This window comes from Schistocerca piceifrons, chromosome 1, assembly GCF_021461385.2.
Source record: "Schistocerca piceifrons isolate TAMUIC-IGC-003096 chromosome 1, iqSchPice1.1, whole genome shotgun sequence".
In the NCBI taxonomy this organism is placed as follows: Eukaryota; Metazoa; Arthropoda; class Insecta; order Orthoptera; family Acrididae; genus Schistocerca; species Schistocerca piceifrons.
Genome location: NC_060138.1, coordinates 1,059,866,621 through 1,059,889,748, shown reverse-complemented (window position 1 = coordinate 1,059,889,748; position 23,128 = coordinate 1,059,866,621). Strand labels below are relative to the sequence as shown.

Here is a 23,128-nt window from a genome sequence, read left to right as displayed (position 1 = left end):
GTCTTTTGTGTGCATTACAGTCATTAAATACATGCGTCCATGTTGCTACCGTATGTTTCTACTGTCATCTAACCATCTTTCACCATCGTGTCCTCAGACTTTTTTATCTTTTGGAATCCAGCATCCATTGACCTGACTACATGTTGTACCAACCTCCATTTCATTTTTATTATTGTACTGTAATAACAATATCTTCCAGTTCACTTTGTTTCCTGATCATTCTTTTGCTTTCATGTCTTTGCCGGTAATCTCCAAATGCATTTCGGGTCATTCCGTATCAAATCACCCAATTAAAAATAAATTTTACACCCACCTCCTTAGATTTTCATGAAATTTGGCTCAAATGGTTCTAATACCATCCTGACAACACCTGCAAATTTTTTTTTTTTTTTTTGCTGTCTCTCTTACAGTTTTTTTTTTTTTATAAATTTTTAAAGTTTTTATGTTTTGCGTTTTCTGAACCTTCGGAAATGGTCAGTTTAATTTGTATTCAAAACTTTAAATTTGCTTATCTTAAAAACTCTTTTAGATAACATCATGAATTTTTGCAGCAAGTTTATTTATTATACATATTTGAAGATAAAAATGATGCTATTAAAATATATTAATATTTTCTATATATATATATATATATATAAAAAAAATTATATATATATATATATATATATATATATATATATATATATATATATATATATAATTTTTTTTTTTTTTTTTTTTAACGGATGTTTTGTTTTATAAGAATTGCAATATCTCGAGTCTCAGACCTGATAGAATGCTCAAATTTGTTTTAATTTACTCTTAAACATATAGGCTACTTGATAAAACAAAAATAATGATGGCTTTTTAACATGTTTATTAATTATAGTAGATTACATTAGAATTATGTAGAAAGTTTACTTACGACACTTATGTATAACCCAACTGATTGCTTGAAACATTGAATTTTTTGAGTAATTTTGTCTTTTTAATAAACATTAATGCTGATTCAAACTGTTTTTCCATTTCATCCAAGAGCTTTCAGTTCTTTTGATACAGTCTTTTTTGAAGTAATACATTCTCCCAGTGCCGCTTGATTGAGGTGCGTCTACTACACAGACTATGTGCTCCAAAGGCACTATGCAGGAATCTTCTCTTTCAGGCCAATAAAATGATGCAGCGGGTCCTGAAGGATGTAGAAATAGAATTTCTGCATCTTCTTCATCATTGTATATTGTTTTTACCAGTCCAAAGTACCAGTTACCATCATAATTTGCAGCCACATAGCAATTTATGGATGGTTCAACACGAACCCAATCAGAAGAAGAATGGAAAGAAAAGACTAAGGAGGGTTTTACACTATCTGTAGTCCTTCTAATTTCAAGGTTGGTTGTTGGAAGTGGTTTGAAGTTATGAAAACTTCTAGTTCCAGGAATGGTTCGGGTTGCTGAAAAACGTTTTTCTAGTTTTAACCGTAGCAAATCAGCTTCTTTTTTGTCAATAAAGTGAAAATGAATGTTTTCAATATTTTTTTCACAAAACTTATACACATCGATTGCTGTCATTATTTGTTCTTTGTCTGAAAGCTATAGACTGGCTTTCCTTAAAATTCTTTAATAGTTCCTCCTAGGCCATCACAAATTGACTTTCCATGACTTGTTGCAAAAAAAGAGTGTTGGGCCTTCAAATTAAAGTCTCTCAAGTGTTCAGTCAAATTTTTAAAACGGTTTCTATTTTTGTACTGCCCAGCACAACCATCTGTAAAGTAGTGAACTGAGTCAATGTCAGTATGATGTAATGACAGCCACTTTGTAATTTCTTTTTGTACAAAGTTAACAAAACCAGTGTCATGTTCTTGGTCATCACTAATAAAACAGTGGTTGGAAACAAAAACATTGTTTTCCTCATTTCTTAGAAAAACTCCAACTGGGTGTAGGGTACAACCACCTCTATTCCAGTGGTAACTTTGGATCTCATTTTGTATAACAAAGGAATAATTTTCACTCCATCACAATAATTGCTGTTTTGGGTGGTGGGTCTTCTTTCAATCTTTTAAAGGCTGCTGATTGGGATTTTGCTATAAGTGAGTGTGGGGTGAGCTTTTCCAATGACCTAACCAATAAAGAAATGTAGTCTTCAACACTGATAGACTGTTTGATCATTTCTGCACTGTCTGTGTTAACCCACTGACTGATTACAATTTCTTCTTCTAAATCATAATCTTCACTTAGTTTTTCAGTTAAGCACTCTGTTTGTGCAGTATTTGCAGGACAGCTGTTGCAATGATGTAGCATGCAGTTTTGGTTTTCTGTGTTGCACACAAGCATCTTAATTAGGTCTTTATAAGATTCTTGGGTCGACAGAAGCGTCCGATCCGCCGCGTCGGCTTTGACCCATGACGCAAGGGTATTGTGTGTGACGTCATGACGGAGCAGAGTTTGGTTTGAGTGTGGCTGTCTCCAGTTCTGTTTTATTTTATTTACTTTTCTGATCTCGTGAGATTTTTTTAAAATTTAAAAACACTTATTACTTATTTTAATTATGTGCTTCCTCGAATTTCTGTTTTAGTTTATTATATTTATCTTTCTGATCTGTTCGTTCTATCCCGTGAGATTTTTTTTTTTTACAAAGACAAAAAACACTAATCAGCTACTGAAGCATCTTTATCTTCTATGGGTTGCAGGGGTTACGACCCCTGGGGAGGTGGATGGGTATTCATGCATGGCTGTCTTCACTTACACGTTGTAGCTACGCAAGGCGTCTAAATTTGTTTATATTTAGTTTGCACGCCACCCAAAACACCCCATTTCCCGCGCTTGTCCCGTTAGTGTCATTAGGCTTCTTGTGGAAAGTGTGTGTGTGTTTTTGTTTCCGCCATATTTGTGACGTCATGGGTCAAAGCAGACGGGTGGGATCGGACGCTTCCGTATTTCCAGATTCTTCAATTTTCACAGCATCCAGTAATAGTTTAACATTCGGGTGGATACTGCATACACATACAGTGTGTGTGCCTGCAGCACCAGCAAGGATACACCATTTAGGTCTCAAGAAGCAAAATTTTGAAAATCCTGCTTCTACCTCGGTATTCTCCCATTTGAAAGAATAATAGAGTTCTCTCAAGTTACACAAAATGAGTCATTTTTGCATGTACACATTTTTTTGAACACTTACTTTGTCTTTTGTTCCAGGTAGCACTCTGGAACTTTCGTCCTTTTCATAAAAATCTGTTACAAGTCTTACTGTATTTTCAGAAAGAGTTTTACCTTTTTTTGGACCAGGAGTTTCCAAAATACCCTTTTCTGATTTTAGCTTTTTAGCTTGTCGCACCATGTACTCACTTACATTAAATTCTTTCATCACTTTATTTCGAGTCCAACAATTTGGAGCCAAGGTCAGAATCTGGATTTTTCTAGACCTCCCAACAGATAAAATCTTCTCTTTCATAAGAGAAATCATTACATCAAAATCCTTTGCTTTCTCAACCACACTTTTATCTTCTTCGTCATCATCAGAACTTGGTGCATCATATTTTAATGCTTTTGAAACCGCCTTTTTTGCAGTCTTTTCAATACTGCTAACCTTCCTTTTAAAATAAGACCCTTTACTTTGTTCTGACAAGCCATGAAACTTTATCGGTGTTAAACCTAAATAATCAAGAGCAATGTTTGTTTGTACGAGGGATTCATTTCTGGATTCCAATGATTCTAATTCAACCATGACTTCATCATCTGTTTCACTTTCATTGACTTCAACGCTTAATTTTTCCTCACAAAAGTTACGGCATGTTGAGCAAAGCTTTTGTCCAGGTTTTATGCTAATATTTTTTGTCAGTAATTGTTTAGAAAGATCCAAGCCTACACTTCTCAACGATTTTTTGATGGGCTTTTTGTGTTTTTTTTGTGGGTCTACACATGTTGTTTGATACTTTTCAAAAACATTTAAAAAGTAGTAGCTGTGGTGTGAACATATATTCTTAAATTCACACAGATTAATTCCAGATCGTAAGTGGATCAAATCTTTTTCTTCCTCACTCAATTCTGATACCGGTTGTAACTTTTTTGAAGGTGTGTAGGTTGTTTGGAAACAGTCAGATTTTTTTAAATAACCCTACACTACAGGTTTGAATATCTGACATACTGATTTCACTTTTGGTCTGATTACTGTTCTGGTTACTTTTATAGGATATTGGAAAAGAATCTCTGTAAACTAAGCAACAGTACTTACTGAGAGTTCGAATAAACTTAATAAAATACTATCCAAGCACTATTTAACACTGTAATAATTTTTTACTTCAAAACACAGGAGTAACAATACAAAATCCAAGTGTACATTGTTACTCCAAGAAGACAAAAACTTATTTTCGGTGTCTAAGTCACTTGGCATTTTTTATTTTTAAAATATAATTAATATTATTTTAAAAATTAGATTATTAAACAGGTTAAAAGCCAACATAATTTTTCTTTTATCTAATAGCCTATACAATTAAGAGTATTTTAAAACAAATTTGAGCTTTCTATCAGGTCTGAGACTCTAGATATTGCAGTTTTTGTAAAACTAAACATCCGTTAGCTTAAAAAAAAAAAACAACTTATAAATTTTTTTTCATTTGGAAGAATTTAATATATCTTTATGGTAATTTTTTTTTTGACATTTAGATATAATACACAAACTTATTCCAAAATTTCATACTGATATCTTGAGTATTCTTTAATATACAAATTTTTTTAGTTGTGAGGACACGTTTAAGTTACAATTTCCGACTGCTGAAACAAAGCCAAATCTAGAAACTTTAAAAATTTATAAAAAAAAAAAAACTATAAGAGATAGAGCAAAAAAAATTTTACAAGTGCTTTCAGGATGATAAAAGAAGTAATTGTACCAAGTTTCATCAAAATCTGACATGGTTGGTGTCAAGGCCTGGGTGACTTGACATGGAATGACCCTTTCTCCAAACTCCACAGCACATCTCTAAATTTTTTGCACAATTTTAAAATGGCTGACAGCAGCAACCGTTAATAAACTTTCAGTAAATGATGTATACAGCCAAATGGTTGGACGTATATATAATTTATTGAAAATGTCTCTTTTTTTTTTTTTTTAAATAGTTGTCACACTAATTGTCAATACGTCATTATTGTAAAATACAGTGACTGATACTTTTCTGTTTCCAAGACAATTGAATCTTTTTGAAAACTGTACTTTGTTTATCAAATGCTCTTCAGGCTATTTTTACTCTTGTATTCATTTAATTTGTGTCTTAAGTTGTTCCCTCAACCATTTTAAATACAAAATAACAGCAACTGATTCTGTGATGTCATTGTTAATTTGTACTAGATCTGATTGTTGATGATGAGTAATTTTAGGCTCATTACGATTTATTTTCAGGCATACTTTCAATCCAGCTCTATAAAAGTCTTCCATTTGTTGTTGAAGTTTATCAGCACAAGAGGCGAACATTTCAGCAGCATCAGCACGGACATAGCTAATGTATTCATTGGCGTTCGATCAAAGATAATTTTAAGGAGTAGGTGTAACAATGTTGCTATCAGAGTTCTCAATACTGTTTATGAGCCGTTTGATGGCTCACCGCCTCTGCTATTCTGTGTGTTTTTACCTTTAATCCTTAAATTATTTACATTCCACTCGTTGCCTCATTCTGTAAAAGTCTCTATTAGGACCAATGTTGCACTTACATGTTTTGTGCAGCAGTGTGTCAGCCCTCACCATGAGGGATGATAGGAACAAAAAAGGGTGTGTCAGCTGCTGGTTCTATGGTGTTGTTGAGAGAGCAGCTGACAGACAATGTGTGTGGAGGAGTAGGAGGAGGAGATTAGTGTTTAACATCCCATCAACAGTGAGGTAATTAGAGACAGAGCACAAGCTCAGGTTAGGGAAGTATGGAGAAGAAAAGCGGCAGTGCCCTTCGAAGGAACTATCTTGACATTTACCTTAAGTGGTTTATCCTCCCGAATGCGAGTCCAGTGGGCTGTCAGTTGCACTGTCCCACTTGGTAATGTGTTTGGAAGCAAAAGACTTACGGATATTACAGCTTCCTCATCTTGGTATACCACAACCTCGGAAACTGTAATACATTTGGAAGAAAGAGATAAATGTTTGTGACAAACAAGATCATTAATTTAATTGCTGTTGCTTTCACTGACAGCAATGTATGCTATGTTCTTAGGTCTTAACCTAACTACATCCTCATAATTAGTGACATGTTCAGAAAAAAAGCAATGAAATATTTGTACCAACAAAAATTATTGACTTTCACTGTAACATTCCAACCTGACCTAGACCTCGGGTTAAGCCATAGCTCAGTCTTTAAACACAAGTAGGTTTTTAGCTTTCGGAGTTATTGGCTTCACCAACTCACAACCAAACTGTCGCAGTTCAGCCAAACATAGACCTCAGGTTAGGCTAAGAACAGTCTTTCACCACAGCTAGGTTCTTCAGTTTTCTAATTTGTTAGCCTTGCCAACTCACAACCAAACTGCCACATTCCAGTGTGACGACAACCTCATAATAGTATCATAATTGGGAAAAACTGTTAGATATTTGTGGAAACCAATATTATTAATAGAACTGCTGCTTGTTGTAGGAATAAGAGTTGTGAATTAAAAAAAGCAAAAATGAATCTGGAAGAAATTTTAGTCATGTGAATTGTAAACTAAGGCAGCAACTCTCAGAAAAGAGAGAGAGAAAAAAAAAATTATCTGATTCATTTCGGTTCTGCTTTCTCCACACCCATTCAGACCAGTAGGTATCAAAAAATGCCTAGCGCTGCCTTGTGACATGCAGTGACTGACTGATAGCAGCCCATATGCCCTCTGTGATATTGGTATGAGCACCTGTCATGGCATCCGTAAAAGTCAATTTGTAGTTGACTTTGAGGTACTGAAGACCTTCATCTTTCAGGCACTTATATTAAAAAAAAGAAACAGTGTGAAATTATTGTTGTCTGGCAAAATGTTATCTTTAATTATATCCAGAAAATTTGTATTATCCCATTTGTACACCTACAGCACACTTCTACATGAATATCTCTTAAAACTTGTCTACAGTCATCAGCAGTGTGCTTAGCCATGTCCATTTCAAAGGATATAAACTTAAATCTGCACATACAAACACACAAATATGTAAACTCCAGAACTGTGCCAATTTTTAATTGCTTCCAACAAACCAGCACTTCTTCTAGACACAACATATGAAAAATAGCAGCCTTTGCTGTACTTAGACACTATGCTATTGATTGTAACCTTTGACATTTTTAGATCATTTCGCCATCACACTTAATAGATTTTTGTTATTTCACAATTAAACCACCGAGTTCGATTCCCGGCGGGGTCAGGTATTTTCACCGGCCTCGAGATAACTGGGTGTTTGTGTTGTTCCCATCATTTCATCGTCATTCATGAAAGTGGCGAGATTGGACTGAGCAAAGGTTGGGAATTTGTACAGGTGCTGATAACAGCGCAGTTGAGCGCCCCACAAACCAATCATCATCAATTAAACCATGTGACATACTACTTCACCATAGATCACCAAATCACTGAGCATTCCAGTTAATGGATTTCATAGCTGTAGTTGAAAAATAAAAATCTGAAGAAAACCACAAATAAACAGTGAACAATAAAATTATTTCAATGTGGCGCTAGAAATATTGCTTTGTTCCTCACTTCTCATTGGTTACATGAAAGTAGCATCCCATTGGTATGCAAAACCAACACATTGCCATCCTATGAGCAGTTGGGGAACACCACCATGACTGCCACTGGCCCTGATCTGGACTTTAACCCCTCGTTCTATATGAATTGTAAGGATTCCATGTTTTCATCATAATTTTATTGTTTTCAGTTGCTTCTCTTGCCATATTTTCATTTTATCTTCTCACATCCTCTTAAAGTCATTTACAAGTAGTTGTGTGTTATTTAGCTTGTTGTATTATATCCCAGTTTGCCTTAAACTGTCACATTCTCTTTTAACAGTAGTGGACATAATAGGAAACAAAACTGATTTTCTTCTGTGAGCTATAGTTGTAATAAAAGAAAAATAAACTTAACACATTTTAAAGCCTGATATGGTTCTCATCAGAAAGAGAGCATTGTGTTCCACTGCTGCCTGGTCCACAGAGAGTGGTTTCATTCATGCAATACGAGCCCCTCTCCAAACATGAATCAGAGGAGGAGCTTTGAGAGGTCTTCTGGCATGTAATCCCTGCTGATAGAGCCTATTTTGTATTGTTTGTGTTGACAACTACACTCCTGTAGCTGTTTGGAACCGTAGCTGGAGACATTTGGCATTGTGTTGAGGGTTTCTGCCTATTGTTATATACAGATATTGGTCCTGGACACCTGTCATTTTTCTTCTGTGGCCACTTCAGTGATGATCCTCAACTGATCCTGTCATTAGAAACTTCTTCCAATTTCTACAGACTTCACTTTGACTCACAGCAACATTCACTGCAATGCCCAACAGTCTCATTCCATGCTCTGTTAGGGTGACTATACGGAGCCTCTGGCTGTATGTATTGCTGTCGAAATCATCCTGAACCAACACAACTCTCATAATGACACGCAGCACAGGTATTTCAATGTTTACAGATGACATGGTTGCCATAGACTGCATGTACTGCTCCCTCACGATAGAAACATGGACTGTTTCAGTTAAAATCACATTACAAATAAACCATTGTGTTGATATCATAACTAATTTCTGGACTGCAATGTTCAGTATTAAAATTTCAGTGATACTCAACATTTAATTTGACCACTGTATCTTTTTATTCTGAATGAATGTGTTTGGCAAATGCTGTTAGTATATGGTCTCCATCATTTCTGGTACCATACCCATAATTTCGAGGGAAGAATCATTCTGCAGTTTTTCTTTTTCTTCTGCTATTACATTGCAGTGGGATATTTTTTGTTACTCTTCATTGAGCTGTTCTACCTCTTCATCAGAATGTGAGCTCATTGGTGTGCAGGGGTGAATGATTTCCCTGGAGTATCTTCTCTTTGTTTTTAAAATGAGTCTTGTATCTGTAATATTATTGTTGATTTTCTGATTTTGCAGTGAAGTCTATACCCAAGTTTCCTCTATACTGTGTTTTACTGCAATAAAACTCATCTTGATTTTAATTCTGTTTGGTCTTGATATTATCGTTGTACTTGACGTAACCCAAACAATATTTGATCTTAAACTCCTCTTCCAACTCCACTGACTCATTTTTGAATCCCAAAGCTCTGCAATTTATTTTCCCTAAACAAAAAATAGTAGAAGCAGTTAGTGTTTTAAGGTCCTAGTTATTGTTTATTTACCCAACTTTGTATTTCAAGGGGTGGCCATGACACTAGGTGGGTGTTCCTCATTGCTTGAAGTAATTCCTGAGACCTCTCAGTCTTCTACTCCCCATATGTATTCTGTCACAGACCATAAAATTGAACTCCCAGCAACCCTTCCCTCTGTACATTAACCTGATGGCTGCCGAAGGGGATAGTGATACACAGTAGCAATACTAAACCTCAGCAGACCTATACTCATAGCAGTCACAGCGTTGACCCGAGTGGTTCTACAGGTCTCTTATTATGGGATAGACATGGCTGATTTTCGTATTCAATGCAGTCCAAGAGGGATCTGATGTCCAAATTTGTCATGTAGAAGTATGTTAGGCAGCTAGTCATAAGAAGTCCAGTTTACCTGCCACATCTAGAGAGATCTAAAAGGAAATGGAATAGGTTCTGGTACCTTTCTCCTTTTGTTGGGAGGAGATATCAAGAAATGTTAAGGTCATGATTTTGGTACCTTTATCATAGTGTTTGCAGAAAGTGCAGTATCAGAAAAGCTAAACGTCATGATTTACCAGTGCAACATTAAACTATAAAGCCCTCAATAATGAGAGATTTAAAGTTTGTGAGGTCTCAAATACCAGCTAAGTGGAAAGAAATGATCATAGAACCAGTTCATAGAAAGGGCAATAAACGAGAATGCATAAATTATAGAGGCTTCTCATTAATTAGACTAGCCCCCCCCCCCCCATATTTGCCAAGATTCTCTGGAAAAGATTGGAACCACATTTAAAAGGTTATGTGAATGTGTGGTGTCTTTTCTTTGGTACATATCAGAAAGAACAGACACCTAGAATTCATATAATTTATTTGCCTCAGTGGGCAATGAGTCCACAACATTCATTGCAGATGCACATTTCATTCGACCTCCAGTGGGAGTCTAAAATTAGGACATGGGCGGGGATTGTGGATAGCTGGTGCTAGGTGGGAATGTAGGTCAGCAGTGGAGCATGCTGAGATAGTCAGCGCATTTGCGATAAACACTGTATCCAGATGGTGTAGTGGTTAACACTACTGCCTAGTAGGCAGGAGATCCCTGATTTGAATCCTCAGCTGTCTCTGCACAAAGTTATGATGCAGCTGATATCATTAGTTCCTTCTCTTTCTTTTCCTTTCTTCCCCCTTCACCTTCAATTACATAACATTTAAAAGAGCTAATATTTGAAAAATAAGTGGGACTTACGTATAATCGATCAAGCTATAACAAAATATTGGGAATACAACAAAGTAATGGTGATATTCTTTGTTGATTTTAAGAAAGCCCATGATAACATAAACAGGGAACATTTGTGGGAGAAAATGAAGTTTGGAATACTGAAGAAGATTAGAAATTGTTTGAAAGTTGCATTGGGAGGCTCTAAAGGGATAGTAAAAACAGAACAAGAATATCCCATGACTGTCAACATATAAACAGGATTTAGACAAAGAGATGGAATATAACCAATTTTGTTCAACATAATAATATAGCAAACACTGGGCACAGCAGGCAAAGCAGAAGAGGGAGTTTGCATCGGAATGTAAATGAATGTATTTGCCTTTGCAGAAGATGTGGCATTAATTTCTGAAAATCTAGATAACCTGAAAGTTCTGGCAAGAATGCTGTTAAAAAAGAGGGAAATTGGATTATAGAGAAATGACAATAAAACAAAATTCTTGAGGGTACAAAGAAATTACAAAACAAAAATCAGAAAACTCTGCAAATTGATAACCACTTGTTTGAAGAAAAAGATGAGTTGAATTATCTGGGGATGCAGTGAACAACAGAAATTATGAGTAACAAGAAATTGAAGTGAGGATCAAAGCAGCCAGCAGTGTGTCATATTCACTTAACAAATTATTATCATCCAAATTTCTGCCAGTGGCAACCATAATAAGAATATATAAAATTATTGTCAGACAAGTGTTACTATATGGAGCAGAAGTATGGAGAATAGAGAAAATAGAGAGAGAAAGAAGAAGATTAATTGCTTATAATACTGTGACACCAGGGAACAGTATGAACAATTGCATCCTACCATTATGACAGCCCCTGTTCCACTCATATCAGAGAACTTCATTCCTCTGATGCAGCTGGAGAGGAAACGGCTTTGTTCAGAATCAGCTGGTAAAACGATGTCGTCCAGTGTCCACTCCTCAGGAAACAGGAGGCCTACAACCTGATATCAGCCAATAGCTGACATTGAGCACCAGGCCATAGAGTAGCTTAAATCATTCCCTGTCATTGAAATTAAAACAGGGAGACCCAAGCAAATGAGAGGGACAAGGTGAAGAAACGAAAAGCAAAAACTGGTCTGGTATCTTTGGCTGAGGTGGATCCCACCTCATGTAAAGTTGACTACATGAATACAGACATGGTACTTCCATCAAAGATGTAACAAGAAAGGAAGATGAAAGTAACCCATACTGCCATTCTCTTAGCATCACTGTCAGTGTCACATGTGATGATAATTTAATAGAACTGTGAAGGATACTTTTCCGACCTTGGATGGGTGATGGCTATCATCAGTATGCAATACTACTCAAGAAACAATATTTTTTTAGAAAATGAACGTCCTGATCACTCACGTTTATTACAAAAACTGTGTCAACACAAAGGGTGTCTCAAAGGGTCTGAATTTTAGTATGCTCAGACACCTTCAGTGAGCAATTATTTCTCAGCACTACATCAAAAGAAGTTGCAGTCCAAATCCAGATGCTGCAGATGACAGATTGTGCAATATTTGTCTCCTTTCAAACATATGGACCTAGTGGGTCAACTAACACTATGTTTCCTTTTACTGGGAAACTTAAATGCTCATAAAGTTTTTGGTGTAGAACTAATAAATCTAGAAAAGGTGACTGACTGACTAAGGAGCTGCAAATAACGTGTTAATGAAGCTGGCTAAACACAATTATCTTAGAACCACCAGGATACACAATTGTAGTGCACACATGGAAGAAGTGAGCAAGAGAGACTGTTGGGCGGGAGGATTTAGACAGTTATGATTACATGTCTGAACAATAAGGATATGTTGTGACACTACCCGAACTATGTTAATGAAACATTGTGCTAGCATTTGTGTGCACAGGCGTCTGCTCATAACCGCAGCATGGGAAATTAACAGAGTGCAATACGGTTCAGATGATTCAAATGGCTCTGAGTACTATGGGACTTAACATCTGAAGTCATCAGTCCCCTAGAACTTATAACTACTTAAACCTAACTAACCTAAGGACATCACACACATCCATGCCTGAGGCAGGATTCGAACCTGTGACTAGCAGTTGCGCGGTTCCAGACTGAAGCGCCTAGAACCGCTTGGCCACCGCGAAAGTCAGAGTGCAATACGGAATACTTCTTCAAGTTATGGGAGGTTTTGGTTCCACGTAGTTAAGACATATCTGAAATATTTTCATTCACTCTACAGATACAAAAGAAAGTGATGATCTGCTATGAGAAGAGAGAGGAATACTATCACAAGTAGAATATAATAGGAGTATGGACCACAACCACATAGGAAATTTGTGGTCAGATCCTCTTCCTATGACAGAAGTGACAGGATGATTTCCAGACAGCGAGGTGCACATACAGATTCTTTCCCAACATGAAATGGAGATGTTTCCAGAATGAGATTTCACTCTGCAGCAGAGTGTGCACTGATATGAAACTTCCTGGCAGATTAAAACTGTGTGCCAGACCGATACTTGAACTCGGAGCCTTTGCCTTTCGCAGGCAAGTGCTCCACCAACTGTGATACCCAAGCATGACCCATGACCCATCCTCACAGCTTCAGTTCTGCCAGTACCTTGTCTCCTGGTTTGGAAGGTAGGAGGCGAGGTACTGACAGAATTGAAGCTGTGAGGTCGGGTCTTGAGTCGCACTTTGGTAACTCAGTCAGTAGAGCACTTGTCTGCGAAAGGCAAAGGTCCCAAGTTCAAATCTTGGTCTGGCACACAGTTTTAAACTGCCAGGAAGTTTTGTAAAATGGAGACTTTGAATGAAATACTTGAATCCCTCCATGCCTGTGGTGAAGAAAGCATGCCAGAACACACTCTTTGCCTGCACTGTATGCAGCTGTAGTTAATGCCAGATCATAACAACTAATGTGGCATTGAAGACGTCAAGGAGGTATGGCATTACAAGATAACATTTCAAATCCTGGATAATATCGTCAATCCAATTTCAAGATAGGTTCGTGTAGTAAGAAAGGCTTGTGTAGCATGACAGCTTATCAGTCAACTACCACACACAGCACTGTGGGAGGTTGTCATGGAAGATAGGGAAGCAAACCATTGAAGACAGTTGAAGTCAACAACCATGGCATACAGTGGAGTGACAAAAATCTTGGGATAGCTATATGTGCATATAGAAATGATGATAGTAACATGTATACAATATATAAACAGGCAGTGCATTGGTGAAACTGTCATATGTACTCAGATGATTCATGTGAAAAGGTTTCTGACATTACTATGGCCGCACAATGGTAATTAACAGATTTTGAATGTGGAATGGTAGTTGGATCTAGATGCGTGGGACATTCAATTTTGGAAATCATTAGGGAATTCAATATTCTGAGACCAACACTGCCAAGAAAAAACCAAATTTCAGGCATTACCTCTCACCACGGACAACACAGTGGCCGATGGCCTTCACTTAACAACCGAGAGCAGTGGTATTTGCGCAGAGTTGTCAGTGCTAACAGATAAGCAACACTGTATGAAATGACAGCAGAAATCAATATGGGACATACAATGAACATATCCATTAGGACATTGCTGCAAATTTGGCATTAATGGGCTATGGGAGCAGACAACCGTCGCGAGTGCCTTCGCTAACAGCAAAACATCATCCGCAGTGCCCCTTGTGAGTTTGGGACCATGTTAATTGGACCCTAGATGACTGGAAACCATGGCCTGGTCAGATGTGTCCAAATTTCAGTTGGTAAGAGCTGATTGTAGGGTTTGATTGTGGTTCAGACCCCACGGAGCCAGGTTGTCAACAAGGCACTAAGCAAGCTGGTGGTGTCTCCATAATGGTGTGGGCCATGTATACATGGAATGGACTGGGTCCTCTGGTCTAACTGAACCATCATTGACTGGAGATGGTTATGTTGGGCTACTTGGAGACCGTTTGCAGCCATTCATGTGCGTCATGTTCCCAAACAACAATGGAATTTTTAGAAATGACAGTGCATCATTTCACCGGGCCACAATTGTTTGAAGTTGAAGTTGGTTTGAAGAATATTCAGGACAGTGTGAGCAAATGACTTGGCCATCCAGATCGCCCAACATGAATCCCATCAAACATCTATGGGACATAATCGAGAGATCACTTCGTGCACAAAATCCTGCATCAGCTGCACTTTCACAGTAACGGACAGCTGTAGGGACAAAATGAGTCAGTATTTCTGCAGGGGACTTCCAACGACTTTAACATTGAGCAGCTCCACTATGCCATTCAAAAGCAGATCCGACATGATATTAGGAAGTATTCCATGACTTTTTGTCTTCTCGTTGTACGAACAGCTGATAACACATGCTCGGCAAACATGACTGTAACATCAGAGTGGAAGTGCAGCTATAGGCCTGGTCCTTTCCACTCAAAGAGCCAATAACAGGGTAATGCGGGCTGGCATGTGACATTGCTGCTCATTGGCTGCAATGATGCTCCCATGAATGCTGGGAGCCAGGAGACAACAGAAATGTCAGATTCCACCAAATCACCCTCTGCAGTGCCCAAGGAACCATCATGTTTCACCTGTGGACTGCGAAGTGACGGAGTACCTTACAGAATCTGGACCTATGGACCGAGAAGTGATGGAGTGCTCTATGGGATATGGCAGGCAAAAAACTTGTTATTACTGTTTGTAATGTGTTTTAGTCACATATAGTGTACAGTAGCGAAAATGGTTGTAATGCAATAGTAATAATAGCTATAGTTAGTTGTGGTGGTTAGATTAGTTTTACTAGATCATTGAGGAATGCAATTTATACTATCCATTATACTTTGCACCACTGCTGTGGATCTCTATTAGGCAGAGAAAGGATTCACATATTGAGTAACATATGAAAATGACTTTGAACAATAATTCAGTTTATAAGACAAAGTAAACTATAAAGCATTGTTAACGCAGCAATATTTCAATCTCATGAGGATATGTAATTGAGTAAACTGTGTCTTGATTAATAGATTTTAATTTTTATCAAGCAACTGTTTTTATAGTTTTATAGTGTCAGTTACATTTCCAGCACAATAAGTTTATATCTGTCAGAATATTTAAAAAAATGCGGGGGGGGGGGGGGAGGTGGAGGGGGGGAGGGGTAGCCTTAGCTAGTGGCAGTTTTGTTTTATTTTCTTAGGGAAATTTCATAAGTAGTGTACAGGTCAGTGGAAAGTCAATACATGTTACAGCAGTAGCTGGAGTTGGCAATGCATCATACCATTATACTAAGGTCTACTAACTTCAAACCCTGCCACAGTGTCCCCATTCCAGAGATCCAGTAGTGTCTCCAGTCTCTTCTCAAATCCTTTGGCCCATCCCAGAACCTCTCCTCGGAGTCTATCTCCTCACCCCTACCCACCCCACACTCCTAGTTTCTACATGCTTCCTAAAGTCCACAAATCCAACCACCCAGGAAGTTCCTTTGTGGGCCCCACTGAGAGAATCTCTGCTGTCATGGATCAACAACACCAGCAGCCTATTACCCACAACCTTCCCTCTTATATAAAAGACACCAAGCATTTCCTCCACTGACTCTCCACAGTTCCTGTTCCTTTAGCACATGATGCTCAGCCCGCCACTGTTGATGCCACCTGCCTTTCCCTAACATCCCTAATGCCTCTGGCATTGCTGCTATTGAACACTACCTTCCCCAGTGCCTGACGGATTCCAAGTTTACAACCTCCTTCCTGGCCACCATGAGCAACTATCCTCACCCACAATTACTTCATCTTTGAAGTATGGCAGTGGGCACCTGCATGGCACTATCCTATGCCAACCTCTTCATGGGCCATGTAGAGGAATCCTTTCTAACCATCTAGAATCCCAAAACCCTCACCTGGGTTAGATTCACAGATGACATCTTCGTGATTTAGATTGAGGTTGAGTACACCCTTTCCACATTCCTCCAGACTCTCAACTCCATGCGAGAACATTCTTCGAAATCATGGAACATTCTGGAAGAGATTTTACATTCTGGAAGACTCTGGAACATTCTCCAGCATTCTAGAAGGAACATTGTTGCCTATCACTGCCCGGTCAGAGCTTGTTTCTCAACTGGTTCATCGTAACAAGTCCATTGGAGGGATGAACAAAAAGGTATTGATGAGGCTTAGAAAATGGGGAGTGTTTGAAGAAGTCGCCCGGAACCCTGGGTCGGGGGAGACTTAACGAACAGGATGAGAAGGAAAGAACCTCCGCATTTCCTAAACCTCGCCAGTCCTTTTCCTTCATCCATTTTTGTATCCCTTCATCCCTTCTGCCAAGAAGCTGGCTCCGAAAGTTTGCACTTTTACTGAACTGGAAATATGCTATGTTATAATGAGGTAGGCCTAATGTGCATGTGACTGAATGGGTTGTATATGATTATATGAAGAACAGGACTTTAATAATTTCCTTGAGGTATTATGAACTTGTGAGGATTTTTTATATAGTGTTCAGTACATTCTTAACATCTTTAGCAGAGCATGGAGTAACTATGATTTGGCTTTATGCATATGGCATTGACATTACTTGTGTGTATTCTGTTGCTTTATTGCTTGAACTGTCCCTTGCTATTCTTCTGAGCTACCTCTGTGATATGTTGACTACCTGACTATTTCACTTATTAGTTGGCTATTTTTTTTTTTTTTTTTAATAAAGAAGGTTTTGCATTTATTAGCTGATTTCATGGTTTCTCTTTCAAATATAACTGATGAAAGCTGCCCTGACAAAACATTGATTGCTTTGGAGCACTGTAGAGAGCATAATCCTTGTACCAGGCTGTCAAGTGGCCACCTGTTGTAAGTCTTGGAAGTTAATTATATATATACTGGCACACTAAGATGTGTCACCGTAGAGACATGACAGGGAACTATTGGTTTTGGATGTGTCCATTACCATACTGTCCATGAAATAGTACAATTTGTTAATGTAATTATGTGAACTGTGCAATTTGTCTACAAGGAATGATGTACCTCTTGCAGCCTTGTAACACAGTGGTAATAAAAAGATTGTAACTGACAGGAATTAAAGAAGTCATGCCTTGTCACTGACAGTTGGTTTCATACCCAACTGGCATTGCTATAGTCTGTGAATTTAGGTCCATCACAACCAGTTTCTGAGAAAACATTGTGAAGAGAAAGGTATGCAGTGGACATTTGGAGTCGGGTTCCTTGCAAAAGGCCGTTGGTCACAGTGACGCATAAAGCTGTATGTCTTCAATGGAGCAAAAAGTATGGAAACTGGACATTAGCTGACTGGACATGTGCACTGTGGTATGAAAATCATGGTTTTGGTCTGAAGAGTAATGGTTATGCCTGTTTTCAGATAATATACTGACAACCTAATGAGACGTTTAACGTGCAGCATATCAAGGAAATAGTTCAGACCAGAGGGGGTTTTGTGATGTTTTAGGAATGTTTTTCATACCACGATTTGGGCCTACTCATTAAGGTTGTCATGAATATGAACCAGGATGTTTATTTCAGTATCCTCAGTGACCAAGTGTTGCCCTTTCTTCAGGCTGTAGACACTGATGTCACTCAAGATGACAATAGTCATGTTCACTGGGTTCTGTGCATACATTCCTGGTTTTATGAACATGCAGGCACCGTTTCTCACTTCGACTAGCCTGCTAAACCATCTTATATTAATCCCATAGAAAAGGTCTCGAACAGCAATTGAAGTGTAGCAATCAACACCACAAAAATTTGGTTGCTCTACGAGGTCTTATCATCAGTGAGTGGTTTCAGTTGGATACAGCATACCTGAAGAAACTTGTTGACTCTCTTCCTCACCAAACTGAAGCCATTGTCAAGGCGAGATGCAGTACTAGCATGATGTGTCCACCAGGACGGGACTAATACTTGGGCGGTGTGCTTATGTTTACTTTTGTTGATCTGAATTGTTAATTTCGAAGCTTATATATATTTGAATGTTGCATAAGTTTATAGTGTCTTTCCACGAGTTTAATGAACACAGTGGATACACATAAAAGAGACTATAGTCATTGGTAATATATTCTCCTTCACTATTTATGACAGACCGCCAATGTTGGGGTAACTTTTAGATTCCACAACTGTAGAAACCATGTGGTTTTCAGGCAGTTAACTTGTCGAGCCATGTTTGGAGTGCATTTTCATCAGGAAAGGAAGTTTCTTGAAGGTTGTTCAATAGAGAGCAGAAATAGTGAAAATCTGAGGGTGCAATAACTGGTGGATAAGGTGGGTGCGGAATGACTTCCAAATCCAACTTCTGTATAGTTTTCTGAGTCAGTCTGGGAGAATGTGGATGGGGGTTATCACAGAGCAGCATCACTTCATGCATTCTTCCTGGTCATTTTTGGCTCATGTCTACAAGATGTCTCAGTTGCTGACAGTAAATGTCAGCAGTGATGGTTACATTTAGGAAAAGCCGTTCGTAGCATAGCACATCATCGTTGTTCCATCAGATGCATAACATTATCTTTTGTGGATGCACATAGGCATTTGTATGGGGAGTTACTGCTTTATTTGAGCTCAATCATTCCTTTCTTTTCCTGATGTTAGTGCAAAGGCACCATTTCTCATCACCAGTAATGATACAGTATAGGAGTGGTCAGTGTTGTTCACAAGGCAATTGATAACAAGCAAGCATAGATGTGCATATGGCCACCTGCTGACTTTTTTGATTTTGGCTTGAAGCATGTGGTACCTATACACACAATTTCTGAGCCTTCCCCACTGCATGCAGATGTTGCATGATGCTGGAATGATCACAGTTCATTGCATTTGCCAGTTCTCAAGTGCACTGACATAGGTCACTGTGGATTAATGCATTTAAATGATCATCATCGAACCTCAAAGGCCCCCCTGAACATGGAGAGTCATTAATGTCAAAATGATCCTCCTTAAAAAAAATTCTTGCCATGCTCTGTCCAATGGCATTAGCCCCATACCATGGCACCACTGTTTCTGGCCGCCTCCCCTGCTGTCACCCTTCTATTGAACTCAAACAAAAGAATATGTCAGAAGTATTGCAATTTCTCCACTTGGCACTCCACTTTCTTGTGTCTACAGCTCCACTCACTGTCTCCAAATGACAATATGTAAACTGAAAACAAAATGTGCGACAAACTTATGCCCCAACCTAATATTATTTTTGACTTGTCCAATTATTAGGAAATTGAGAACATTTTGCAGCTTTGTATTCATTAACTTTTTCTAACTGGAGTGCCTAAGAGACCGGAAATACTGTTAAACAGCATTAGGCACATTGCCCCTGTTTCACATGACTTCATTACAGTATTACCTCAATTATAGATGCATATGTTGAGAGTCTATTCCTTCTACATCTTTAAATGTTGTTTGCAATGTTTGAACAGGCTAGCTGTATGTAATGAAGTTCCTTTAATTTACGTCTGTGGTCAAAAAACTTTTTGTTAACAGATTACCTGTTTCGGTCTGTAATGACCATCATCAGATCTGCAGCAAAAAAATGAGAAAAAAACATAAATACACTTGCAGATTGTCTACAGCTTAAAAACAATACATAGGCCATAATGAAAAGATAGAATTCCCATGAAATTTAACGGCAAAAGTCCCTGAAAATAGAAAAATGTTTTAAAAAGTCTAATGTCAGATGTGGCTTTCACATTAACAACACACTAAAACTCCGAATAAAACATAAACTGAAAAGGAAGTAATGACAAATTTGATGGCTCTGGAGTATAGAGGGTTGACTGCAGTAACTGTGACAAATATTATATCGGTCAAACGGGCCGCTCTTTTAAATTAAGGTTTAAAGAACACTCATAGCCACAGAACAAAACTGCTTTGGGACAGTATTTAACTGAAACTGGTCATTCGATGGGCAGCATTGAGAATTATGTGTGTATTCTCCACAGAGTGGAAAAAGGTCGTGCTCTTAATTTGTTAGAGGAGCTTGAAATTTATGAAGCAAAAAAGAAAGAACCAACAAAACTGTTTAACTGGCAGAGTGACTTTGTGCCCAATGCCTACTTTGCTTTGTTTGACAGTGTTTTACTTTAATCACTGCACGTCTCTGTTATATATAGTTTGTTGATAGTTTCACCAAGTATTGTGTGCCTTACATATTTACTTCGTTTTTCATACATTTTACGCATGACTCTAGTATTTCCTTGTTCCTTCTCTGTCCATTTCATATACTGCATTAACTAGATAATGTTGGTCGTATACTGTTACGGAATTTTATCATTCTTTGCTTGCAACGGAGTGCCGCAGGGTAGGAGGGCCCCTCTGGCGGTCACGTTCCTCCAACCATTTCTCGTCTATGCGTAATTCTGGCATTAGTGCTAACAGAGGGCACTGATTATGTGCAACATTATGTTTTCTTTCATTGTGGCTTCTTTAGTGATTTGTTTTATAGTTTTTTTAATATTATTCCATGCACAATCAAAGGTGTTTATAACTTATGTCATTATCTAGAATATTGGCACTTGAGCATATGCCAACTACTGTCTCTTAACTCTTTCTCTTTATAACAATCTGACTTGTATTGTGTTCTGTTTCATTGCTTTTTATTACTGTATTGCCTTTTATACATTATAAGTTCATTACAGACTTCAACTATTGTATCCCCCTTTATTTTACGCTGTTCAATTAATCATTGAAAATTAGTGTATGCCTACATTAGAAACATCTGGTGAACCTACAACACAAATATCTTGTGGCAACTGTATGGCAGCTTGTTTTGAACAGTAGTGCTACTGACAACGTGACTCGTGCATATGCTGGTGCTGATTTTCAATTTAACATTTGACGATGCCACTATGACTGCAGTACATTAGGACTTTGTTTTTATAAAACATTTATATCTCTTCATACTTGAAGTGCTTAAATGCATATACATGCCAGTAGTACTTTTCATTATGGTCTATTTATTGTTTTTAAGCCGTAGACAATCTGATAGTGTATTTATGTTTCTTTCTCATTTTTTGCTGCAGATCTGATGGTGGTCATTATAGACCGAAACTGGTAATCTGTTAACAAAAAGTTTGTGACCATAGACGTAAATTAAAGGAACCTTATTGTATATACGGGTCACTGTTTTATCCGCGACAGTGTCGCAGCTTGTGAAACTAGCTATATGTATTTTGAGCATCAAGTTTGTTAACAATTTGTTCATTGAGGTTTATGAGTTGCTAGGTCATATGGGGTGCCAATTGTTTTGTGAGTCAAGCTTTTGATACGATTGACAGTCATTTTAACATCCTTTTAATAAGAATCTATCAGCATTGAGTCCATGTGTGGCTTTTACAAGATACTCGTGGTGAATATGAGTGTTGCAACTGTTGTCATCTATCCCACAGATCAGAGAAAATTGAGCCCCTTGTTACTATATTCAGTTGTATGTTATTCCAAAGGTACCTGACTAGATGAGGCATGATAATCTTTGTATTTAATGCTTTTGAAAGCTGTTGAAGAAGAAATCAAATGAACAGATGTGATGAAATGTTTTAAGGAGTCACTACAGAAACATTTTGCCTATTGATTTTCTGTTTGCAGCTTGTCTATGATTAGTGAATAAGCAGTGTTTGTTTTATCAAGAATGTGGTTACTGAAACAATATTTACAGTGTTTTTCATTTTTTTAATCCAACACTCCTGCTGTTTTCCTTTCAGGCCAAATATGTGGTCTTGTGAACCTAGGAAACACATGTTTTATTAATTCATTATTGCAAGCCTTGGCCTCTTGTCCAGCCATTGTGGAATGGTTGTCACGATATGCCAATAAGAAGAATAATTTCATTGAAGCTTTGCATACAGCCCTTCTAGGTGAGAGATATTTGATTTCATTTTGTATCCTGATTAATGTAGTATTAGTAGATTATTTTAAAAATTTCATATAATGCCTCTAGTAAAGGATTGAACTACCCTTTTCTCATAGATTTTCCATTCTTTCTTTATGTGTGAGAAATTTTGCACCAATAAAAAAAGCACCAAATCTAGGGTTTGTAATCTTGTAATAAGGCATGGGCCCTACACATCAGGAAACTGTATATAAACCTATAAAAATATAAACTTGCCAGCAGAATTTTTTGATTGCTGATGTTTCTGTAGCATTAAACGCTGAGGCCTTAATTTTAATGAGATCAAGTTTTGAAATTATAAATAAAATATAAACCTTAAAGTGTTTTTCAAAATTTTGACCTTAACTGTACTGTATTATCTTTGTGACATCTCAACTAGTAGTCAATAACTGGCCTTACGAGATGAAATAGCTGCAAACTAAAAATGTGATATAGAATACTCACAACACTGAACTTTGTGTTGAGCAACTAATTATTGTGTACCAGTAACCCCCAACCCCAATTCTTCAAAGAATCAAACTCTCACGTATAAAACAGCTTCAAACACTAGTGAGTTAATGCTTTAAATATTTCATGTTAAGCAAAAAGAAAAAAGTATGGAATTGTTTTGAAATTACGTGTAAAATTTGTTGGAAGTTGCTACGTGCTCTCTTTCTCAAATGCTGGCTGAATACAGGCAGCATAATCTTTAGAATACTTGACTTATTGTGTTAGCCTTTAACATAATATTTATACCACTTAATGAATATATTATGCCAGCATCGTACATTTTTTAATTTGACCAATAATTTT

The 23,128-nt window shown here is 37.6% G+C and overlaps 1 protein-coding gene across 1 annotated transcript in view; it reads left to right on the top strand.

Moving 5' to 3' along the window:
* Nucleotides 1–23,128, top strand: part of LOC124747070 (ubiquitin carboxyl-terminal hydrolase 30) — a 115,435-nt gene that overhangs the window by 1,562 nt on the left and 90,745 nt on the right. The window contains exon 2 of the mRNA XM_047248949.1: nt 22,149–22,301. Coding sequence (XP_047104905.1) covers nt 22,149–22,301 — 153 coding nt within the window. The remainder of the gene's footprint in view (nt 1–22,148; nt 22,302–23,128) is intronic.